At 36.9% G+C, this 25,530-nt stretch overlaps 2 protein-coding genes across 2 annotated transcripts in view; one reads left to right on the top strand and one right to left on the bottom strand.

Moving 5' to 3' along the window:
• LOC134539276 (homeobox protein CHOX-CAD) overlaps positions 1-25,530 on the bottom strand; it is a 188,014-nt gene that overhangs the window by 121,744 nt on the left and 40,740 nt on the right. The window lies entirely within an intron of this gene.
• LOC134539600 (uncharacterized) lies at positions 2,557-4,825 on the top strand. The gene is made up of 2 exons (XM_063381772.1): positions 2,557-2,883; positions 2,982-4,825. The coding sequence occupies exons 1-2, from the start codon at positions 2,656-2,658 to the stop codon at positions 4,659-4,661; spliced, it is 1,908 nt and encodes a 635-aa protein (XP_063237842.1). The 5' UTR covers positions 2,557-2,655; the 3' UTR covers positions 4,662-4,825.

Genomic DNA, 25,530 nt, shown 5'->3' with positions numbered 1-25,530 from the left:
GCATAGATGTCACACAATCATGTTATCTATGTTGATGTTGGGATCAGAGTATAATTTTGTCTTTTTTTTTAGAACCATTGAATAAATATCTAATTATTGCATAAACAAAATCAATAACAAACAAAATGTACATTTAATATCAATTCTTTATTAAATAACATGATAAACACATGCATAGATGTACAGTTTTTTAGGATAGGCTTACTTCCCTCCAAAATAAAAGAGGACAAGTTTCAACAAACAAATATAAGCTATGTTTATTTCTGATCTCAAAGCTAATGCATTTTAAATTTTTATTCCCAAACATCTTCTTTATTGCAATGTACAAATGTTTTTGGAAAAACAGAAGTTATTTATTTATATATATAAATAACTACAGTACAGGCTACGCATATTTCAAGAGAATAATTGATATATTTTACGCTTCGTTATGTTTGAATAGTAAAATATGTCCACTTATGCGATATATTATTAAATTATACGTAAACCCACTTCGGTATTACGTAAACTAATGTCTACGCCGGCGCCGCTTGAAAAAAAACTGCCTGTGTAAAGGTTTAAAAAGTCATACAATATTTAATTGATCCAAGTGAAACATTTGCAGAGATTAATTAATATAAAGATCGCAGCCTTTCACGGCGGTTGTCCGAAGTTGCTTGGCTTCTGGGTTATTGTCGCGTCCAAAGCGAAGCTATCACCGACGTTTCGGCCGACATTGCAGTCGCCGTCATCAGGGTGATGACGGCCCTGATGATGGTGACTGCGATTTCGACCGAAACGTCAGTTATGTATTCGCCTTGGACGCGGCTTCAACACAGAAGACAAGGAACTTCAGACAATCGCCGCGAAGGCCTGCGATACTTTATTACTTCCAGAGAGTGTTGCTGTTGAACTGAAACAATGACGTTACAACAATTGTTATTCTTCCTGGAAAACTAAAAACCAAAAATTAATTTCAAATAAAAAAATGTTAAAATTTGGCTAGATAATTTATTTGACGAAGAGATGGCTTTAGTATTTAAGTTTGATATATTGTTATAACTTTCTACTTGAATTTTACTTTAAATACTAATTTTTATTGAATTATATTTTCATTTATCATGTAACATTGTCATAATTTAAACATTTTTTTGTTTATACAATATATTGAATTATAATAAATTGCTCTTTTTAACTTTAATTTTTATAAAACTAATATAAGGTTGCTTATGTTATATTTTATATATTTATTTCTCAGTTATTAAGCATTTACAAATGTTTACACTTGTCAAAATACCGCAAGTAATTATACAAACAAGCTTGCTTTCGAGAGTGCTAAATTTCCTGGTTAATCAAATGAATATTGTTAACAAAGTGTAAAACAGGGGGGAAATAAATAGTAATCATTATTCTTATCCATCTGTGTATGTGTGTCAGCAGGGGGGAAGCCCACCCCTTAAGATACCCGCCTCGTCAGGTGTGTGTGTGTGTGTGTGTGTATGTGTGTTAGTGAGGCGGGATGATAAGCGCGACGCTCGCTGGTGCTTCTAGCGCGGTGTCTCCTCTGGACTGGCGCGCAGTCTTCTCCCAGTGCATATGAGCGGTGACCGTAACATCATAAGGCCGAGAAATGAAGATAAATGTGTAATGCAAGTCCCTTAAGTGCTTTCTAGAATCTGTGCCGGTTGTTTTACGCCTAAAAATTACTATGAAAAAAAGCGTTTTAGCCATTATAATTCTTCTAAAAATACTGTTGACAAACTTAATCCCAAATCAAAAGTACTTTTCGGCCCTCGGCGAACTCTTAAATGCTTTTCCGTAAGCAGACCCCACTCGGATATCTCGAGTAGTTTTGGAATCGTGTTGTTTTTCCTGAAGCTCTGCGCTCCGTGTGTGTGCCCGGGTGGGCGGGAGGCTTAAAGGGAGGGGGTGACCCCTCCCACCACCAATATCGCCGACTGTGGATGCAGGCAGTGCTGACCTCCCAGTGACCCAGAGGTCCGAGCGAACACGGGTCAGACAAGTCCTGAAGCATGGCTGACCCCAGCATGACCAGGCGTAGGGGAGACCGGGGCTAGTTGGCTACAGGGGTAAGTTGGCACAGTGCTAATAGTTCGAATAATTACCGACAGATAGCATAACGCTCTTGTATGTAGGATCACACAGACCAGGTCCCTAGATCCTGTTGTTTTCCGCCGCGAGTCTTCACTATTACAAACAGGAGACCATTTTCTTTACTTCTACGTTTGGTGAGTAAAAATTTTGTCTTACAAAGACTTGGATATAACTTTTATAATAAATTATATATTTTTAAAACAATATTTGTGTATAACATTATAACGTGCTAGTTTTAAGAAGCAATTACTAAAATAATGTAAATATATTCCAATTCTTTCGTTCACTCAAGTAAGTTTTAAAAGTTGCTGTGGGGCTAGTTGGCACATAGATGGCGGGGCATGTTGGCACATGTGCCAACATGCCCCGGACACTTTCTCGCGATTCTAGATCTTCCAAAACGAAACGCATTGTTATGAGTAAAAGGTATAAGCTAGCACTGGAATGAAATAGCATATTTTTTTGAAATTCAAACCATTACATACATTATTACAAGTAGGAAAGACAACAAAATATTATAGTTTTATTAATTGGATATCATTTTTTATTTTAGGCTTCAACATGCGCACCTACAAAAGAACAAGTAATAGATGCCAGACTTCCCAAGACGTTGTTTTAACAGCAGTAAAGAAAGTTAAACTCGAAGGGAAGTCCATCAGAAGCGTAGCAAAGGATTTTGGAATTCCATTTCGCTCTTTGGCTCGATATTGTAGCAAAGTAACTGAAGAAAAACTTATTGCTCCACAAGATACCCCACCTCTTACAATTGGCTACAAGAAACTGAGACAGGTAAGGGCTTTTTAAAAAAAATGTTATGTTGTCGACCTGAATAAATATATCAATTAGGAATTTAAAGATGCTTAATGGCTTGTGGTTGTTTTTTTCAGGTTTTTACAAACGAACAAGAGAATGAGTTTGCTGATTATTTGAAGAAAGCAGCTGATATTTATTATGGATTGTCACCAAAGGAAGTCAGGAAATTCGCATTTGAATATGCAGTGAGACTTAAGGTAAGGTTTCCTTCTTCTTGGGCTGACTGTGAAATGGCAGGTGCGGATTGGTTTTCTGCATTTTTAAAACGGCATCCTACACTTTCTATAAGAACACCTGAAGCGACCAGTCTTTCAAGGGCTACGTGTTTCAATCGCACTAATGTGAAAGCATTTTTCGACAATTTGAAAGACGTTATGAATAGATTGAAAATTGGGCCTGGAGATGTGTGGAACATGGACGAGACTGGTATCACTACAGTGCAAAGACCAGACAGAGTAGTTGCACGGAAAGGTTTTAAGCAAGTAGGTAAAATTACTTCTGCCGAAAGAGGAACTCTAGTTACTGTAGCTGTTGCAGTATCTGCGACAGGAAATCATGTGCCACCATATTTTGTTTTCCCTCGCGTCAATTTTCGTGAATATTTTCTGAAAGGAGCGCCTACAGGTAGTTCTGGAGATGCAAATGCTACCGGCTGGATGAAGGAAGCAAATTTCGTCAAATTTGCACATCACTTCGTAACAAATGTTAAGTGTTCCAAAGAAAACCCATGTCTGTTGCTACTTGACAATCACGACTCACATCTTTCAATTGAAGCATTGGACTACCTTAAAGATAAGGGGGTCACTGTCCTTTCTTTCCCTCCACACTGCAGCCATAAACTGCAACCATTAGACCGGAGTGTATTTGGCCCTTTAAAGAAATTTGTGAACAGTGCCTGTGATTCTTGGCTGGTGAACCATCCTGGGAAAACAATGACTATTTATGACATACCTGAAGTTGTAAATGCTGCTTTTTCTAGTGCGGTTACGCCGAGAAATATTTTATCTGGTTTCAGAGTAAGTGGGGTATCACCTTTCAACCCTGATGTCTTTAATGATACAGATTATCTTGGTTGTTACGTAACAGACCGCCCAGCACCTGACGAAAATGATGTTGACAGTGGAGAATTGCCTAATTCAGACAACACTGTTCAATGTAGACCAAATGAACCTGTAATCATGGAAGCAGGCCCTTCAAATATGCTGATTGTACAACAAACTGAGGAAGAAGCTGATCAGGAAACGTCAATGGACGTAACGAGCAGGGGCTTACACGAAATCGCATCACAAGATAAGGAAATTGTAGTTGATTCTACGTGCAACATAAGCCCAGAAATGGTGAGACCATTTCCCAAAGCTGGTCCAAGGAAAAATAACCGGGTAAATAATAGGAAAAGGAAGAGTGAAGTGTTGACAGATACTCCAATAAGAAATGAATTAGCTAAAAAGAAATCAGATATTGATAAGAAGAAAGGAGCTAAGAAAAACTTGTTTGGAAGTTCGAAAGATACAGTTCAGAATCCACGCAAGTCTAAGGTGAAAATGTTATGCAAGAAAAAGAAAAACATATGTGTCAACACAGCAAACAGCAGAGCCAGTAGGGAGGATACATTATGTCTTCTTTGTTTAGGACCATATTCCAAAAGCCGGCCCGGTGAACAGTGGGTGCAGTGCGTCGGTTGCAAAATGTGGGCCCACGAAGATTGTTCGGATAATAGCGTGCAATTTTTGTGCCACAACTGTAAGAAATGTTAGAAGACTTTGGCTCATGTTGGATCAACCAGTTAAAATTTAGTATAAATATTTTCATGATCAGAATTGGCATTCTATTAACATTTTACTGTATGATAGGCTATACAGAGAAAAATACTGTAGGTAAAATTGCTAAGATTTTAAGATTTTGTATTATTAGCATTAAAAAATACGGAAATTGGATATATATATATATATATATATATATATATGTATACTTATATATATATGCGCGCTAATGTATGTTATATATTTAGCTTAAATAAGCAACACATTCGTAATATTATCTATGATTGTATTTCCATAAATTTGTGATATCTGTTAAAAAAACTTGAAGGCAATCGATAAAATTTAGTAATGAAATAAAATAAAGATACATGCAAAAAAGTAATTAGTTGTAAAATTATTCTATATATCCCTGTATATATGTAGATATATGTAGCCTATACATATAGGCACATATATACACATATATGCTCAATTTTGTAATGTGTGCCAACATGCCCCTACGTGTGTGCCATCTTACCCCGTTCCAGGGGCAAGTTGGCACACAAGCAGTGGGACAGTTCATTATTAAATAAACCATTTTATGACTTTCAAACTGCGATTGTTGTGGCTCAAATATATTGCTGAAATGTAGATACTTGAACTGCCATAAAAAAATTTCACATTAACAACATTGAAAAAATTATATAAATGTTTTATTAAAAAGTGTGCCAACTAGCCCCGGTCTCCCCTATAAGCTTCGGCCTGAGACGCACCTAGGTCCCTCCCCTAACCCGGACCCCTCCAAAATACACTTAGTTTTAGTTAGGTTAGGAAAAAAAAATAGCCAGTCATGGGGACTGTCAACAGAAGTGAAAACTTAAAACTTCGTTTTTAAATGTGTAGTATGACATCGTTTCTACGTCAAATGTACGCAAGAAAATGATTTTGGTATTAAATCAGTACGATGTCAGCAATATATCATTTGTCCTTACATTTTTTTTTGTCACAACAGATGTCAGTGGTATGTAAAAATTACTTAAAAATTCATTACCTAGCTATGACTTACCAGTAGAGACTGGATAAATTCGAGCTTTCGATTACCTCTAGGATAGACTCCACAACCCTCTACGTACTCAGGCAAATGCCACTTGCTCATTGGCTATTGACTCGTGACACTTGTCAACTGGGACGCTTGCGGTTCCATATTTTTTTGGTTGAAGGTTTCCCATTGGCTAAAAGTCCTTCAGGTAAACTGTAAGCCAATCACAGAAGCAATCGCACTGAATTACTGTGATTGGTGTTGTTACAATCGACATGTTCCTGGAAGAAACTCACCCAATCACGAAAAACGGACGATGCTACAGTGTTTTAACTTTCAGCTAGTATCAAAATCTTTTCGCGAAATCTGCATGGCTATACTTATCCGTATTCCTGGTGCAAGATAGGACACGGCCAGTCCTTTTTTATTGGGGAATGGATTTAGGTGTTTTATCCGTTGGCGATCTGTTAACAAATATCCGCGAATGCCGAAAGTTCACCAGATGGTAAACCCGCGTCTGGAGCCATTATTAATCGCTAGAGACTGGAAAAATTCGCGCTTTCGATGACCTCTAGGATGGACTCCACAATCCTCTACACACTCGGGCAAATTCCACCTGCTCATTGGCTATTGACTCGTGACACCCATCAACTGGGACGCTTGCGGTTCCATATTTTTTTGGTTGAAGGTTTCCCATTGGCTAAAAGTCCTTCAGGTAAACTGTAAGCCAATCACAGAAGCAATATAAATGTACAGTTGTTTGGATTCTAGCATATCGTTAAATGAATCCGCGAATTTTTCCGGTCTCTACTTACCAGTGATGTCAGACCTAGGTCATGTATTCACGTGGTCAAATTAACTTCACTTACTGCTACTACAGCCATGTCGGTGATGCGAACTCACAAGATTTTACCCATCAAAAAAAAAGAGTCCAACACGCACATGATACAGTCGAGCATGTACAATGTACTATTGTATATATGCGTATACATGTACACTGGCCGCTGCGATTCGCCAGTCTGGCGCAACACGTCACTGGCATGTCGGTGACGCGAACCCATTAGTTTTGCCCCTACCGAAAATCTCTCAACGCGGCTAAATTGAGGTGCCTCTAAGCCGAGGCGCTAGGAGCACCGAGTCTAGACGCAGCGGCACTATTTCCATCGCGGGGGCGTCCGGGCGGAAGGATAACAAAACGGGCGGAACTCACGCGCCAACCGCGCGCAGGGCTGTATACTTTATTGGCGCAGGCGTAAAAAGAAACTCTTTGTAACACGGACCCGAACTGAGAGTCGCGCCAGCAAAGTTTGGACACCCGCTCGCCACTTGAAACGCCCTGTGTTTATGGCTAACGGCTGTATAGTAATAATTTATATTGGCGCCATAACAGTTCGGCAGGCGGAGGGGGGGAGGGAAAGAATAACAGGGTGTTTCAAGAAACGTTTTGGCAGGCTCAAGGTGCTGTTATTGCATGGGTGCGTGTGTTTGTGGAAGTTCTTAAGGGCCATATTCCTTCAAGTTTGCAGCGTCGCCACAAAGCGCGGTCTTCATGATTTATCTCTAACATATGTTTTGTTCCCAATCTGTATTTGAAACATGGCCACTCCTCTCTACGTATTGCGTTGTTAATGACCCGGAAAAACAAAATATCTATAGCCACTACGTAATATTTTCGTCAATATGGACCCTACCAAATATATTTTGAAAATGAAAAAAAAATTATCTCTACTAAGTACTTATTAGATAAAGCGAGAGATTTTTTCTTCAAAAATAATGTTTTGTTTTAAAGCTATAAACATAATTATGCTGCCTCAAAAAACAATTGGTTACCATATATATCCATAGTGGGTAGCGGCCAAATGATTTTTTTAAATTCCAATTCTGAGACGTTCTAAAATACAGAACTGCATTCTCATTGGCAGAGAATAGTGCAAAGCGCGCTTCTCTCAACTAGCAAAACCAATGCGTATAGACTGAAGGAGATTAACGTTGCAAGCAGAGACAATGCGTGTCAAATAGTTACAAACTGTTAAAATCTTTCCACGGCACATCTGTCTGGGAAAACAGCGCATATTTTGTTCGGTTTCCTGGATAGCTGTCATTCTGCGCATACCAAGGATATCACAGCAGTGTATTATCGGAGGAATACAGCGGGAAAATAGATCTAAATTCAGTCTATCTCACCCATGAATGATAGATGAACACTGAAGATTTTATTTTTTTAAGTTAAACATTTTTAGGCGCGTTATGAAAAAATGATGAGAGTGGAGTTTTACGATGCGCGCGCAGGATGCAACGAAAATTGACAGTTTTAAAAAAACTACATAAAAATAAAAATTATATATGTGCTCTTAAATCATATACTCTAGTGATTGATATTTGATACTGGTACACATCATTAAAATACTTTATCTATAGGCCTAAGTGATGTTATGATGTTATGCCGTATGTATAAAGATGTCAAGTTGCTTGTAAGCATACATTTTCGCTGTCAGGGAGTGTCTGTGGAAGGTTTAGTCCTGGCAGTTTTCATGCAAGTGTTTGTGAAGAGATTTTCCCGTATGTATAATTTATTTGCATTAAAAATTATAAATTAATACATTATCATCTAATAATTATTATAATTAATAAATTATAATATGAATTCAGTTTATTTATTATAATTATTAATTAAATTTTATACATATTAGTTTACTAATCTAACAATTAATTTTTTACAACGGTTTAAATAAATATTGAATAATGAGTAGGTATTTCAATTTTTTGACTAAATGTTTACTTTACAAAACATATTTATAATATCACTCCAGTTGATTCAATTATTTACATGAAAATTAAAGTTAGTTTTTTATCACGCCTAGTAAGTATACTTACCTATAACTTCTAATGAGCGTAAGTACACGCAGCTTTTTTTTTAAAGAGATTGTTTAAATAGCTATATTTTTGTAAGAAATAATAAATAGTTATTTTTTAAGACTCAGCAATAACCATCATGTTCTTTTTACTGATTATAAATTATTATAGACCATCATTTAAAAAATTTAAACAAAAAGTGTTGACAAAATTATTTTTCTTAATCATGGAAAATTTAATTGAGTAACTGACTTTGATACAATCGGACATTTAAAAACTTGGGTAATGTACCTAAACAAGTAATTTAACTTATTAACATATACTAACGTTTTTTGAGACATAGGTAGACTATACGATACAAATATGACATCCAACAAATTTTTTTTAAAGTAAAAGTGTAATGCATAGGAAATGTACCTTATTCGAATAATAAAGTATACGTATAATTTTATAGATCAATTATTTCCATTACATGATGAGGTTCGGGACTTGTCTTACACTGTAGGTAATATTTTTTTTTACTTAAAATACTTTTCTAATACTTATCAAAGGAATAGAATATATCCAGTTGTATAATATATCAGTTAATATTATCTCGAAAAATGTATTAAATTAATGCAAATATTGTACAAAAGTACAGTATATTTCTTGTTGTATTACAAACTATTTCTTTGCAGCTGTTTTCCAAAGGAATCTTCTGTAATAATACAGTAACATTTTTGACGTGAGAACGTCTAATAAATCGATGAACGCCGGCTGCACGCACGAAAATGTGTCCCGTAACGTACATTATCCCGTTACGCGGTGTCCCGTTACGCTCATTGTACGCTTGCGCCGCATCTATTTCTCTTCCACTCGATTGGAACAACCATCGATTTGACTTTTTCAAGGCACATTAAACTTTAAACACTCCCATTCGTTTCCTACTTTTCCTATCATCGTCCTATCCTTAACAGAATAACACAGATTGGAAGAAGTTAAATAGCAAACATGTATAAAAGTTATAGTTAATAATCCCTTCGTTAAAGTAATAAACATATTTGAATTAATGAGTGCAAATAAAAGTAAATTTATCAATTAAATTGTAGATTTCATTTGACTCCTTCTTTGTATCCATACAAAATAGTGATAATTCAATAAAAGTTATTCAATTTTATTCATAAAAGTATGCAATCATTTCATCAATGTTTTGTTATGACGTTGTCACGTTAACCTATCGTCCGTAAACCGACTTTACAGACAACCAATTTTTTTTCTACTAGCATGTCTACTGCATGAAGGTGCTTATTATCCATCTAAACTAAGCTAAGCCACATATCGGCGTTGCGGAAACAGTTTTCGGAGGACTGTGCATAACGGAAGTGATAGCGCGCGGCGATGCGAATGACCGTACTTATTGACCATCGTTAGCGGCATAGACACGCACCGTTACAGCTATGTCCCGGCTGCGATACGGCATTTGTAAGGCACAGAGAGTGGATTTAACGACTTTACCGCATGCCACCTCCCGACTATTCCCGACTCCATGTTTGCAACCAAAAGTTTTGCTCGCATAGTTCTTTTACAGAAAAAGTTTGTTAAGATATTGTAATTTTTTACAACACATGGCTATGGTTTATTATGCATTTATATGAAGTACGTTTTTCGAGATAATACTGAGTATTTCTTACTAAGATTAACACACAATTTATGGCATGAAATTTTTTTTAAATTGATTTAGGAAATGACGAATAAATGTTAAAAAAAAGTGGTTCCAATAAAAATGTTTAAGGGAGTTTATAAATATTAGATTTTTTTGAATATTGTTTCATTTGTATAATTATTAATAATTTTTCTTTTGCGATTCTTCAATCATTTGTACCATGTAAAATAATGCAAACAATTAAAATTACAATAATAAACTTAATCAATTAATTTCCCTTTGAAATTACTTAAATAATAATAATAATATTGAAATATAAATTATCTAAGTTTAGGAGGGGAAATATTTGGAGAACTTTGGGGGGGAAAAATACAACTGGGTAAAATTGACGAGTCAAACTATAAAAAAAAATACTTTGCTAAATTATCAAGTTATTTAGAGAAGATGCCAAACTAAAGCAAATAACTTGCTTGGTTAGTAAAGAGGTTAGTCATAGTTACCGATTAAAAACTGTTACAGTCTAAAGTCATCCAAAAAATTTATTTTTCCCTGTAAGGGTTATTTAGGATTACGTAGCAAAGCGTTTTAGTATTTAATGATTTGGGGGAGAGTGGGGATTTAAACAATTTAGGGGGAAAAAAATTGGTTGTCTGTAAAGTCGGTTTACGGACGATAGTTTAACGTGACGTCATAACAAAACATTGATGAAATGATTGATCCAGAAGAAAAGGAAATATCATATTCGGCCTGAGACTGAGTCGTAATAGGTTTTTGCAACCAAACCATTTAGGCATTAAAAATATTATATTCTTTGAGGAAGAATTTTTTTTTTTTTAAATTTTTCAATCTTTTGCATGATAAAATCTACCTCTGCATACTTTTATGAATAAAATTGAATAATTTTTATTGAATTATCACTACATATTTGTATGGATACAAATTAGTGAAATGAAATGTGCAATTGAATTAATAAATTTACTTTTATTTGCATTCATTAATTCAAATATATTTATTACTTTTGAAATGTTGCGTGTGCCATATTTATTTTTACAAGTACAAAACATTTTTTTATAGCTGCCGAGTTTCAAACCGACAATATTTAGTTTAACAGTTAGGTACGCTAACCAAACGCCCACGAAGCCATACTAAGGTTATGTAGTTTCAAATTGCATATATATACATTTATTTATTTATTTATTTATAAAAACTTTGTTCACGGTAGGGGTATAATATTAACACGATTTTATAACAAATACGCATCCCAAATACACCAAACTTATTTATAATGTGCTACAATATTTTTTAAAACATTGTGCAACATATCCCCGGTGTAATTTGAATTATTATGTGTAACTGTAAAACACAATTCTTGGTCCAAAACGTATTTGAATTTTCAACATTACTTTTAAATAACCGTACCGATTGTGCTGAAAATCGGTGGACGATCGTTAAATTACATAATATTAATAATTCAAACGACGAAAATATGATTGAAAAGTCAAATCGATGGTTGTTCCAATCGAGTGGAAGAGAGATGTCACGCATGCGTACAATGAGCATAACAGGACACATCCGTAGTGGGGCATCCGTAGTGGGACACTTTTTCGTGCGTGCAGCCGGCGTTCATCGATTTATTAGACGTTATCACGTCAAAAAGGCTGTAACTCGAAAACTACGACATTTTTAAAATTGTTTTTTTATTTTTTTTAAAGTGAAAACTCCAATAGGAAGGTAAAGGGAGTAAATTCATGTAAGTCGTCATCGACATAGTCAAGTTGGCGTGTTATTTTTTTATATTTCAAGGATAAAACTTAATTTATTATATTTTTAAACACACGAGTTTTTAATTTTATCTTTATTTTCCAAGGAAATTATAACGTTATTTTGTGGTACATATTGCTAGTATTGGTTATTTTTTAGTAGAGTGTGAAGTTGAGGTTATGTTTTTTCTTTTGTTTATTTATTTACGCTGTGAATTTCTTCAAATGTCAGGTTATTGATTTATTAGAGATAATGTTGATTATTTGTAGATTTAAGTTAATAATTTTTTATCCTTTCAAATGAAAAAAAAAACTTCATTTCTTCTAGTTTTAAAGTTATTATTGGTTGGGGCATAACTTGTGGGTTCGCGTCACCGACATGCTAGTGATATAATACCAAACTCATTTTCTTGCGTACATTTGACCTAGACATGATTTTATATCACACATTTAAAAACAAAATGTTAAGTTTTCACTTCTATCGACAGTCCCCATGACTGACTTTTAGCTTTTTCTGACGTGACAAAGTCTAATAAATAGATGAACGCCGGCTGCACAAACGAAAAAGTGTCCCATTACGCACAATGTCCCGTTACGCTGTGTCCCGTTACACCCATTGTACGCTTGCGCCCCATTTATCTCTCTTCCACTCGATTGGAACAACCATCGATTTTACTTTTTCGAGGCACATTAAACTTGAATAACTTCGTTTCCTACTTTTCCTATCATCGTCCTATCCTTAACACAATAACACAGATTGGAAGAAGTTAAATAGCAAACATGTATAACAGTTAAAGTTAAAATAATCTCTTCGTAAAGTAATAAACATATTTGAATTAATGAGTACAAATAAAAGTAAATTTATCAATTAAATTGTAGATTTCATTTCACTCATTCTTTGTATGCATACAAAATAGTGATAATTCAATGAAAATGATTCAATTTTATTCATAAAAGTATGCAATAATTTCATCACTGTTTTGTTATGACGTTGTCACGTTAAACTATCGTCCGTAAACCGACTTTACCGACATCCAATTTTTTTTGAAAGAATACAAATTTACAAATATATGTAATTTTACATGAATATTTCTGTTCCGTTTACAAAAGAATAATTTACAGTTGCTTTGTGAAGAAACAACGTCACGTGGCTGTTAGTGTTCGATGGCAAACACGTGATGTTTCGTAAGTGGCAGTTGGCTGATGGTTACCACTCGTGCTAATTACTAATTATGGCAACTGCCAAATATAAGACAAGTCCCATGGCATAGATTTGACAGCTGCCTAAAAATTAATGTGGTTCATTGCTTATAACAACAACAATTTCGGCAATAAAGGTTAATTATTCTTGCATTTTTAAAATCTGATTACTGGTATAATTTCAAGTATTTATTCTTTTATTATTAAAATAAAAATGATTCAATTTTATTCATAAAAGTATGCAATCATTTCATCAATGTATTGTTATGACGACACGTTAAACTGTCGTCCGTAAACCGACTGTAGAGATTTATTAAGGACCGTGATTAACTGGCGTGGCTACTGTTCTCGCCGTGTCGTTGAGTTGCGGGACAGCGAATCCCGACCCGAGACAGTGCCGGCCCGGACAGGAGCGTGTCCTTGGGGAGGTGTGGAGGGGAGGGTGGGAGGGAGGGAGGGAGGAAGACCGGAAACAAAGCGAGACGCTAATAAAAAGCCAGCAGCGCGGCCCGTGTTTGAACTGACGGCCCGCGAGGGGAGACAGCACCAGCTGGTGGGCCCCAGTGGAGTCCTCAGCTGTCCCTCGTCCTGTGCCGGCGCGGACACGTCCACCTGGCTGCTAACGACCCCAGGAGAAAAAAAAATAACCTCTTGTTACCACACGCAGGCGTCGCACGTAGAATTTCATGAGTCGTCCTTAAGGCCCCCGCCCACCCGGGCACACACGCGGTGCGCAGAGCTTCAGGAGAAACAATGCGATTTCAAAACTACTCAAGATATCCGAGTGGAGGTCTGCTTACGGAAAAGCATTTAAGAGTTCGCTGAGGCCCGAAAAGTACTTTTGATTTCGGATTATGATTTTAAAATGTATTTTTAGAAGAGTTAAAATGTCTAAAACGCATGTTTTCAGAGTAATTTTCAGGCGTAAAACAACCAGTGCAGATTCTTGAAAGCATTTGAGGGACTTGCATTACACCTTTATCTTCATTTCTCCGCAATATAATAATACGGTCACTGCTCAATTTTCCCAAGGCGGGCCCCTTGACATGTGTGATGAATGTAGTTGGTAACTTGGCAGCCAACCAGTTCTGCCAACATAAAAAATACATTTAAAAAAACCTCAGTAGGTAACTGCTCCCTGATGATGGCGACTGCAGTGTCGAACGAAACGTCGGTGAATTATTTGCCAAGGACGCGGCTACAACCCAGAAGCCAAACTACTTCAGATAATGGCCGTGAAAGCCTGCGAAAATTATTATACTTTTAAAAAACCAAATTTTTGCAACATCACCTCATTTAACTCATATACCGTTACTGTTTACTATTGGACTATTTGATTTTTGTAAATGTAATCTTTCAAATAAGTGAACTAGGTACAAAGTTGGTAATAAACAGGTGTCAAATTCAAGTTTTTAAGGCTATAACATTGTCGATAACCCAGGATTTTTTAGTAGCCTAAAAGTAAACAACTTGTTTATATGAGAAAATTCACATGCCGGAAATAGTTTATTAGAATATTAATGTGAAAAAACTGTTGCTGATATTTTCAAAAACTATTAAAACTTTACTTGCTACTAACAAACTTGTAGGTAGGTCTATTTTTGTAAACTGTGCTCCTACACTCGTTCAACCGGTTCAAGATATCTTTTCTGGAAGGCAAGAAAAGAAATATCGCTCTTAAACGATAGCTTTTGTAAAGTGAAAATCGGTTTCAAGAACGCCTTTTAACTGCAGCAGAACAGAGAAAAATTCGGTCGTTTCAGATTTCAACGTTGAATTTTTCTCTGAAACTTTCTAAACATTTGAAAACACATTGCTATTAAATTCAAAAAAGGTTTAGACTTTAGTTTAGAACAAATAACTGTAAATAACTCTTGAAACATGATTTTCCCTCTCATTAGCAAAAAAAAACTGAGATATCTGATCAACATAGGTTTTTGTGGCGTAAATTGTTAATGCTTGCAGCGAGTAGATTCTTTATTCCTACAAAATCTTAAAGGGATTTGTAACATAATTTAATCCCTCATAAATAAGTAGATACTAATTTTGTTTTATGGCGGAAAAAAATTTACGTGACAGTATTCTCCAATTACTCGTGTTAAACATAAATCATTAATAACATACTATACTATTTATTAGGTTATATAGCTTTAGTAAGGGATTAATTAATAAATTTTAAACGTTATTCATTACATAGTTTTTATGCTAAATATAGGCCTAATTATTAAACATATTTTAAAACCATTAAATTTAAATTTTTTTTTTGACAATTAAAAAGGAAAATTGCAAAGAAGAGACAGGGGGAGTTTATATATAATAACTTCACTGGCGAAAATACATATGCGTTCATTTTAGTTCTGACTGGAGTGGCTGCATTTATAATCACTTCGTAATCATTTTACAAGCAGTTTCTAACCAAGGAGAGACGATCATATTGCATATGATGTAAAGGTAACGCTCAAACATTAACAAGGATAGTTGGCGGGGGGTGGGAGGGTTAAAATGTTTTTAACCAATAAATGAACCATACGAAATTAAATATTTTATGGTACGGTACAAACGATTAAAAATATTTTTCTTACAGATACAACTTTTGACCCAACAGCAATAATTAATTGTCGTTTGGCTTCTGATTACATTGAATATTAGTTTTAAAATAATTAGAAAAATCTCTGAAATATTTTTTTTAATAAAATAAGAATTTCATCATGCCGAACACTTTTAATTTTCAATAAAAATAATGAACAAAGATTAGTTTTTAATGAACTACTTAATATGTGCCACATTGGTTGCAATTTGAATTTTTTTTAAATTACAGTATATTAGATGCCTGTTAAAAATTTATTTCATGGTAAGCAATTATAATCAAGATCATATTAAAGGAAACCCGAACACACGTAAGGAAAGCATAACGAAGTGAAGCGAACAATTGGAAGGAGTTCCAACGGTCTCGACCAATAGGCAGATGTCGAATCTGTGCCATGTGACTTGTCCTATATTTGGCAGTTGCCATAATTAGTAATTAGCACGAGTGGTAACCATCAGCCAACTGCCACTTACGAAACATCACGTGTTTGTCATCGAACACTAACAGCCACGTGAAGTTGTTTCTTCACAAAGCAACTGTAAATTATTCTTTTGTAAACGGAACAGAAATATTCATGTAGAATTACATATATTTGTAAATTTTTTATTATTACATGAAAAAAACTGTATAATTTCAAAATAGTGTTTGCAGTACTGAGTCCGGATACTTAAACACGGGCAATGAGGCAGAGGTGCGCGGTAAAAGTCAAGCAGTAGAGAGAGCCGCTATCAAGTTTCAGTGGGGAGAGTAAATTGTGTACTCAACGAAAGAGTCATTAACTTGAAGACATAGAGTTATATTTTATAACTTAACGAATAGTGCAATTATTAGGTAAGATATAACAGTTTTTAATTATTTGGGCTTTCCTTTCCGGGCCTGTTTTTCGCACTCGTTACAGTCAGGTATTCAAGCCGAGTTCCTTTTTCCCTCTTTTATTAAATTTAGCGATAATATTTTTTTTCTTCTACACCATACGTATTCTGGTTTCTTTCTTTTAAGAGCAAATACTAAAAAAAAAAAAAAAAGTTATTTTATATATCGATAGGCTTTTTCATGCTCTACTTGTTTTCTCGATTCACTTGCTCACTCTTCACAGCTTCAGCGGTAGAATTGCAAAATAAAATAAAAACTATTAACAATACATTTCGTTAATTGGTAGTTCATGAATACATATTTTTTAAACTCATCTTATCTTCTGTTGGTTGGATTAGGAGGTAGTTTTTTTTGTAATAACAAAACAATATTCAAATTTTTTAAGACATAATTTTAAAAAATGGAAAAACTACTTTCTTAATTAAAATAAAATTTATTTACCCAATAAGAAGAGGAAATTCGTAAAATGGTAAAAATAATTTCGAGGTTTGTTTACCGGTGATTATTATTCATGCCGAACAGCTTAATATCTAACTAAGAATCTAAGTTTCTTCGAAGTCCGTTCAGAACTGTAGCTTGATGCTGGAGCATGCAGACAAGCAAACAAGCTATAGGTAGAGACCTGCAAAATTCGCGGATTCATTCGGTGATAGGCTAGAATTCAAACACAAATACCTCTTAGATAATTTTGCTATTGGCTTACTGTTCATCTGGACGAATCTCAACCAGTTATAAACCCTCAACCAAAGAAGGATCTAATCACAGACAAACCAGCTGAGACGACTTACAAGTCGGCAGCCAATGAACTTGCGTTATTTGCCCGAGTGTACAGGGGTATGTGCAGTCTATCCCGAAGGCCATCGAAACCGCGAATTGGCAGGTCCCTAGCTACAGGTACAGTCGAGTGGGACGAACTACCAGCGACAACAAGTTATGTCACGTGGACAGCCGTGATGCCACGTGGTAACACGCCGTTCCACGGACACATCAACTCATTATCACTGGATTAGGCGCCGATAACCTATCAGGAGGAGTTTTATTGAATTGCAGCCAGGGGTTCGCTGAGAAAGAAGCGTGGTTGTAAAAAACCAGAACTAGGTGCCTACCCAACCAACATTTCGGGCCGTCAATATTGACTGTTATTTGTAATTTCTGCAATTTATGGACGTTTTTGGACATTACGTACGGTTAAGATGTTTACTCTGTATTTGTTAAAGGGGGAAAATAACTGCAGTTCGGAAAGATCACTATTCTACAGTAAATTTTCCATACAATTTACATATAAAAAAGTTGATTACCTGTTAAGAAATGGTTAAGAAAAAATAACAGTTTGGCACCATCAAAATATCGTTTTTTAAAAAAATTTGTCATGGACACAGTCATGTGTTGTACGAGAATACGTGTACGTAACAGGTAATATTTTCTATACTCAATATAAAATACGCTATTTTTTTATTTTAACACTATAGGCTATATATTCACTGTAACTAATTTACAACAATGTTATATTTATATACCTAATCGATAGATTTTGACAAGAGCTGACGAAACTCAAACTAACTTCGTAGCTTCTCCGAGTCAAAAGTTATACTAAATAGAAATCTGGAAACGCAGCAAAATGACCTCAAAATGGCGGCTCTTCCCCCTCCACCGCGCGCGATGCGTCACAGTCCTCACTTAGCGGAACGAATTCTTTGATCCTTTAGCTATCCAGTGGTGTGATTAAATTTCGGACGGAGATGATAGATATGTGGCTGCAACACCAAACTGCGGGGCCTCAACTAGGGGGGGGGGGGGGGCTAAGCGGGAAGCGGGGCATACGCCCCGGGCGCAAAGCTGTGGGGGCGCCGAAATCGCTCGCATTGTAATTCCTACTACAACTGGTAACTGGTAAAAAGTTTTTTAACTTGCATGCCAGGAATGTCTAATCTCATTTACAATACGTCTCAACATATTTATTTTAAAGAGAAAAATGTTTAGTTCATCATTAACACATAAAAAATTGTAAAGGGAAAAGTTAGAAAGTTTTAATGCGTCCTCTATACGAATACAGTAGAATGTTGTCAGAGAGGGTGGTACCACTGGCTGTGAGGAAGCAGTGGTGATGGAATAGTGAATGCCTTAAAATCCCGGTTTCAGGATCTTCAAGCAATTAATGACAAGTTTAGCTTTTTAAATGGGATGTGGGAATAACATCTACAAAATGCAAGTTAAAGATTTGAAGACTGCAGCCAATTGTTTGTCTGAAACATACAAAGATGACATCAATGGAAAAGAATAGTTCAATAAATGGAAAAGTTTTAAACATCACGCCTTGGCAGTTGATGGCACTATGAAAACAGCATCTGCAGCGACCCTCTTGAAGCTCATTCACGAACACAGAATTGAAGAAGGATATCCAAACCTGACCACAGCCCTTAAGTTATTTCTTACTCTTCCTGTAACAGTTTCTTCAGGCGAAAGTAGTTTCAGCAAATTGAAAATTGTAAAAATTTCTTTAAGAAATAGTATGAGGCAAGACAGACTGTCGAATTTGAGCATTATATCCATAGAACACTAGAGAGCATCCTCTATTTGCTATGATGATATCATCAAAATATCTGCTGCAAAAAGGTCTCGCAAGTTGAATTTGAATCTTTAAAATACATTTATGACGACAGTTTAATGAACGAGTCTAGTGATTATACGGACTACTTTATGGACATAGTAGGTTCATGCATGGAAGTTACAGTAGCACAGAAACTGTTACATGTAGGTATGGAAAATGCTTAAATAGTACGATTTTTCCGTGGGAGGGCCCCCGGACCACCGCTTTATTGGTGTGGTATGTGAAAAAAAATATGGGGGGGGGGGGGGGCGCATTAATCAATTCATGCCCCGGGTGCCAGAGACTCTAGTTGCGGCCCTGCCAAACTGTATCACCCCAATTCTGTTAGTCGTTTTTTTTTAACTGCCTCCTACTATGGAAGCCGTTTTAAAGACGTAGTCACGTCAAAAATATAAATGTATATTACCAACATATTTGTGTGGCACTGCTCTTACAGGGCAACACGGGGCTACTTACGCTGTGATGTAGTGTTCTCAACAACAGTTCAGTCACGACACGTGAACAGTTAAGTGCTCCAGCAGAGTGCAATGAACCTAGCGAGTGCTCGCACTATGGTGGTCCTGGCTTCGAACCCGGCCGTTTGCATTTGGAGGTTGTTTTCGCCCAAAGTGTTGTGCCGCCCCTACCACGACCTGTGATTGGCGGTGTTGGACAACACTCTTTAAGATTCGGTTCCACCCCCCGTGTTTTCCTACATTTCTTTATGTTCAGGGCTATTTCTCAAATTTTAACTCGACACCTCCTTTCCATTTGTCGTTGTCTTCAACAGTTATGCATTCTCTTGGTGTAATATCATGGATGTAAAAAGGCACACGAGTCTTTTTACACCAATTGGTTGCAAATATGTACAGAGCGTATTGAAGCCATTCAAATGATTAATTTTTTTCATCGATCAGTCACTATCCTTACCTCTAACACATTTTATGCGTTCTGATTGCAGCAGCAAAGTGCGGAATGAATTTTGCCGATCAGAGCGAACCAGGAACGGACACGCATCATATATGTATACGCATACACGCACATGTATCTATGAGCTTCAGAGTTAATGCAGAGTAAGTGCACAGGTGCAGTAACGATATGCTCTGACCAACTTACGGGCATGTCGCACCTGCAACCACATTACACGTTTACTTTAACAATCAGCAGCGAAAAGTAAATACAAATAAAGTAAACTCTAGTATGATGGACTTCGCACCAGAAAATATGAATAGTTAGCTATACAAAACCCCAACATGAATTAAAAGTGTGATACACTTGAAATGTACACTAAAATCACATAATTTCTCCTTCATGTAAATTTCTCAATTTTGTTTATCATGAAACTTTTTTTTTTACAAATTTCACTGGCAAAGCATCACATGACAACTACATGTAGATGTTTACAAATACGTTTTTGCAGAACAACAATTACAGAGCAGAAGGATATGTATACCATTGGTACTACTTATGTGAACTGTCAAATTCGACGACGTTTCGGTCTACATTGCAGTCGCCATCATCAGGGAGCAGTTACCCACTGGTAACTGGTAACTGGTAGGTAACTGCTCCTTTATGATGGCGACTGCAGTGTCGACCGAAACGTCGGTGAATTATCCGCCAAGGACGCGGCTACAACGCCAGAAGCCAAGCTACTTCAGACAATGGCCGTGAAAGCCTGCGAGCATTATTAAATTCGAGACTAGGTAAATGATGCTGACTGAACTTCGCCTGGCAATTCATCATCGCCAGAGCAAGGAAACAACATATACAGTGTTTGTATCTTTCTGGCATGCTGCGGAGATATGTAACTCGCTCGATTAGATAAAAAAAAAAATAGTTGTCTGTAAAGTCGGTTTAAAGACGATAATTTAACTTGACAACGTCATAACAAAACATTGATGAAATGATTGCATACTTTTATGAATAAAATTGAATAAACTAAATTTTTATTGAATTATCACTATTTTGTATGGATACAAAGGAGTGAATTGGAATCTACAATTTAATTGATAAATTTACTTTTATATTCACTCATTAATTCAAATATGTCTATTCTTTAACGAAGAGATTATTTTAATTATAACTTTTATACATGATTGCTATTTAACTTCATCCAATCTGTGTTATTCAGTTAAGGATAGGACGATGATAGGAAAAGTAGGAAACGAATGGGAGTGTTTCAAGTTTAATGTGCCTGGAAAAAGTCAAATCGATGGTTGTTCGAATCGAGTGGAAGAGAGATAGATGCGGCGCAAGCGTACAATGGGCGGAATGGGACACAGCGTAACGGGAAAATGTGCGTTACGGGACACTTTGTCGTGCGTGCAGCCATTTATTAGACGTTGTCACGTCAAAATTTAATTACATAAGACAATAATTGGTCAACTTTAGTGACATGAAAACAGGTACCTTATTTCGCACATTAAACATCAGGGTAAAGCTATCGAAATGCAACAAATAATCAAATTACTTTGTTGTGCAAAGCCACAATCTCTAGCTGTTGGTAGCAGAGCGTGGTAATTCATGCATTACAACATGGATATTGCTTGAAGCCTTTTTTATTGGCACCGTGTTCTTGAGGATCCAAAAACAGTGGTTTGCTGTCTAGTGTTTGCTTTGTGGAGTCAGTTTAAAAAAAAATATATTTATGAAAGTGACTATGTATAAGAACATAAGTTATAATTCATAATTATTTACTATCGACATGCGTAAACAAGCACTTTTTCCGTAATGTTTTATTTACTCTCGTATTTATCGGTGATGAAGTTAAGGCAATACGCCTTTTCTAATACTTAACCACATTTACTGGTATTACATCGTACATTGAAATTTTACAAAAGTAAGCATAAAATAAACACTTAAATATTATTAGTAGGTAATAAGATAGAAAGCAGACTTAAACTTAACTAAAAGTAAAAAGATAAGAGGTAACCGTAACAATATTTAACCAAAATGCTTATTTACAGGTAACTAAAAATTAAGCGTAGACATCCATGTGTTGGAAAGTAATAAAAACTTTAAAAAGATCCTGCGTGGTCAAATCAAGATTATAACAGCAGTTGTGATCTACAGCAACAGTGAGTTATAGCAATAGTGAGCTGCAGCAACAGTGAGCTGCAGCAACAGTGAGCTACAGCAACAGTGAGCTGCAGCAACAGTGAGCTACAGCAACAGTGAGCTGCAGCAACAGTGAGCTGCAGCAACAGTGAGCTGCAGCAACAGTGAGCTACAGCAACAGTGAGCTGCAGCAACAGTGAGCTACAGCAACAGTGAGCTGCAGCAACAGTGAGCTGCAGCAACAGTGAGCTACAGCAACAGTGAGCTGCAGCAACAGTGAGCTACAGCAACAGTGAGCTGCAGCAACAGTGAGCTGCAGCAACAGTGAGCTACAGCAACAGTGAGCTGCAGCAACAGTGAGCTGCAGCAACAGTGAGCTACAGCAACAGTGAGCTGCAGCAACAGTGAGCTGCAGCAACAGTGAGCTACAGCAACAGTGAGCTGCAGCAACAGTGAGCTACAGCAACAGTGAGCTGCAGCAACAGTGAGCTGCAGCAACAGTGAGCTGCAGCAACAGTGAGCTGCAGCAACAGTGAGCTGCAGCAACAGTGAGCTGCAGCAACAGTGAGCTGCAGCAACAGTGAGCTGCAGCAACAGTGAGCTGCAGCAACAGTGAGCTGCAGCAACAGTGAGCTACAGCAACAGTGAGCTGCAGCAACAGTGAGCTGCAGCAACAGTGAGCTGCAGCAACAGTGAGCTGCAGCAACAGTGAGCTACAGCAACAGTGAGCTGCAGCAACAGTGAGCTGCAGCAACAGTGAGCTGCAGCAACAGTGAGCTGCAGCAACAGTGAGCTGCAGCAACAGTGAGCTACAGCAACAGTGAGCTGCAGCAACAGTGAGCTACAGCAACAGTGAGCTGCAGCAACAGTGAGCTGCAGCAACAGTGAGCTACAGCAACAGTGAGCTGCAGCAACGGTGAGCTACAGCAACAGTGAGCTGAGAAGCGACCTGATTACGCCGGAGCGCGACAGTCAGGAACCCCCCTGGCGCATCAGTATTCAGGGGATTCGGGTGAGTAAATCTCAGCGCGTGACGTCATATGTCAACCATTCTCCCCCTTCACGCGCCGCGGCCATAAAACACTCTAAAGGAGTGTTTTTGTTTGCGAGATGTGCGGCGTGCATGTCGCGGAATGCAGATAGCTCAGCCGCGCCGTGTGACACCAGATTACTGGGATGCCCATAGCCATCTATTCGCCAATCAACACTTTAGATCCAAACGGTGGGTCGGGACCCATTAGTAGAGACCGAAAGATTCGCGAATTCATCTCGCGATAGGCTAAAATACAAATAGTTAATCCTCAGTGCTGCCTCTGCTATTGGTAGGGACCGGATAAATTCGCGGGTTCCATGACCTCTAGGATGAAATTTACAGTTCTACGTACACTCGGTCAAATGCCACCCTCTCATTGGCTGCTGTGTTGTAAAGGTGTCCCAACGTAGCGGCCTGTGATTCGATACAGCTACGGTTGAGTGTTTCTCACTAGCCCAGAGTCATCCAGGTGAGTTGTGAGCCAATAGCAGATGCAGCACTAAGGTATAACTATTTGAATTTCAAGCTGTCGTGAAATGAATCCTCGAATTTTTCCGGTCTCTAGCTATTGGCTCGCAACTCACCTGGATGACTCTGGGCCAATGAGAAACACCCGACCAAAGCTTTATCGAATCACAGGCTGCTACGTTGGGACGTCTCACAAGACAGCAGCCAATGAGTGGGTGGCATTTGACCGAGTGTACGTAGAACTATGGAGTTCATCCTGCAGGTCAATGAACCCGCGAATTTTTCCGGTCCCTACCCATTAGTAGGTTTCGACTAGATCCTAAAACTATCAGAAACCATCGAATAAACCATCAGAAAAGATAAGAAAAATCGAAACAAATAGATTTGTGTGCAAACACATATCTATTGTTAAATAAATAACTGTTTTGCTACAAAGTGATTATATTTTGTCAACCATTTTCAAATCAGAACACAAATTGTTTATCAATAACAAATAAGCATATATATGCAATATTTGATGGTAAATGATGTCTACATAAGGAAGGGATACGATACAGATAAGAACCATGGACCGATGGACCGTAGAGGTGTTTCGATAAGGAAAGGTGGGTCGCCAGCTGAAAAGGTTTGGGAACCACTGCCCTAGGTATTAACTAATATGTGGCTGAATCCATTATTTACCATCTAATTTGTTTGTAAGCTTCTTTGCTTTGTAATAGGCAAATTAAAGGCGATACATGTTATGTTACACTTCCTCACATTTTTAAATTAACCACCAATGAATTGCTAAGCTATAGGAATATCTGGCTGGAGTCATAATGGTGCAAAGCCTGAATTCTCAACAAAAATGGAGCGCAGGCAACATATACGCACGTTCAGAAGTTTTTTAAAAAAAAGTGGCACAGGTGCTAGACATACCTACGTATGTTAGCTCAACTTTCACCTTTCACTACGACATCCTCCCATGCACTTTCTCTTTTCACACCGGGTCGGCAAATGAGAGAGAAGTGATTTCTCTGTTAGGCCTTTTCATTCGATTCAGTGCCTATTTACCGAATTTAGTCACCTTCTTTATCTGATCTGATGTAAGGGTTCTGGTCGGCTTTTTCTAAAACAAAAAATGAAAGAAAAGGCAGTCATGGGGATTGTCGACAGAAGTAAAAACTCACAACTTTGTTTTGAAATGTGTAATGTGACATCATTTCTACGTCAATGTACGTAAGAAAATGATTTTGGTATTATATCACTAGCATGTCGGTGACGCGAACCTATAAATTTTGCCCCTACCAATAATAACTTTAAAATTAGAAGAAATAAAGTTTTTTCATTGAAAGGATAAAAAATTATTAACTTAAATATACAAATAATCAACATTATCTCTAATAAATCAATAACCTGACATTATTTGAAGAAATTCACAGCGTAAATAAATAAACAAAAGAAAAAACGTAACCTCAACTTAACTACCTACCAAAAAATAGCCAAAACTCGCCATTTGTACCACATAAAATCGTTAAAATTTCCTTGTAAAATAAAAATAAAAAACATATAACTTTAAAATTAGAATAAATGTTTTATCCTTCAAAAATCAAAAATAATCAACATTCACAACGTAAATAAATAAATACAAGAAAACCACTCAACGCGGTCAAATAAAATTAACTTACTGCTACTACAGCATGCCGGTGACACGAACTCACAAGTTTTGCCCCTAACAAAAATCGCTCAACGCGGCTAAAGAAGTAATCACTTTTTGAATACTGAATACATTTAACTTTTGACGTG

Source organism: Bacillus rossius, chromosome 15 (assembly GCF_032445375.1).
Source record: "Bacillus rossius redtenbacheri isolate Brsri chromosome 15, Brsri_v3, whole genome shotgun sequence".
In the NCBI taxonomy this organism is placed as follows: domain Eukaryota; kingdom Metazoa; phylum Arthropoda; class Insecta; order Phasmatodea; family Bacillidae; genus Bacillus; species Bacillus rossius.
Note: the sequence above shows the minus strand (reverse complement) of the source record. Positions and strands in the feature narration are given on the sequence as shown.

What these genes read in the sequence shown, in the direction of transcription:
- LOC134539600 (XM_063381772.1), top strand. Translation starts at nt 2,656, where the DNA reads ATGCGCACCTACAAAAGAACAAGTAATAGATGCCAGACTTCCCAAGAC. An exon ending in GCTACAAGAAACTGAGACAG is followed by an intron (nt 2,884 to 2,981) that starts GTAAGGGCTTTT and finishes TGTTTTTTTCAG; the next exon opens with GTTTTTACAAACGAACAAGA.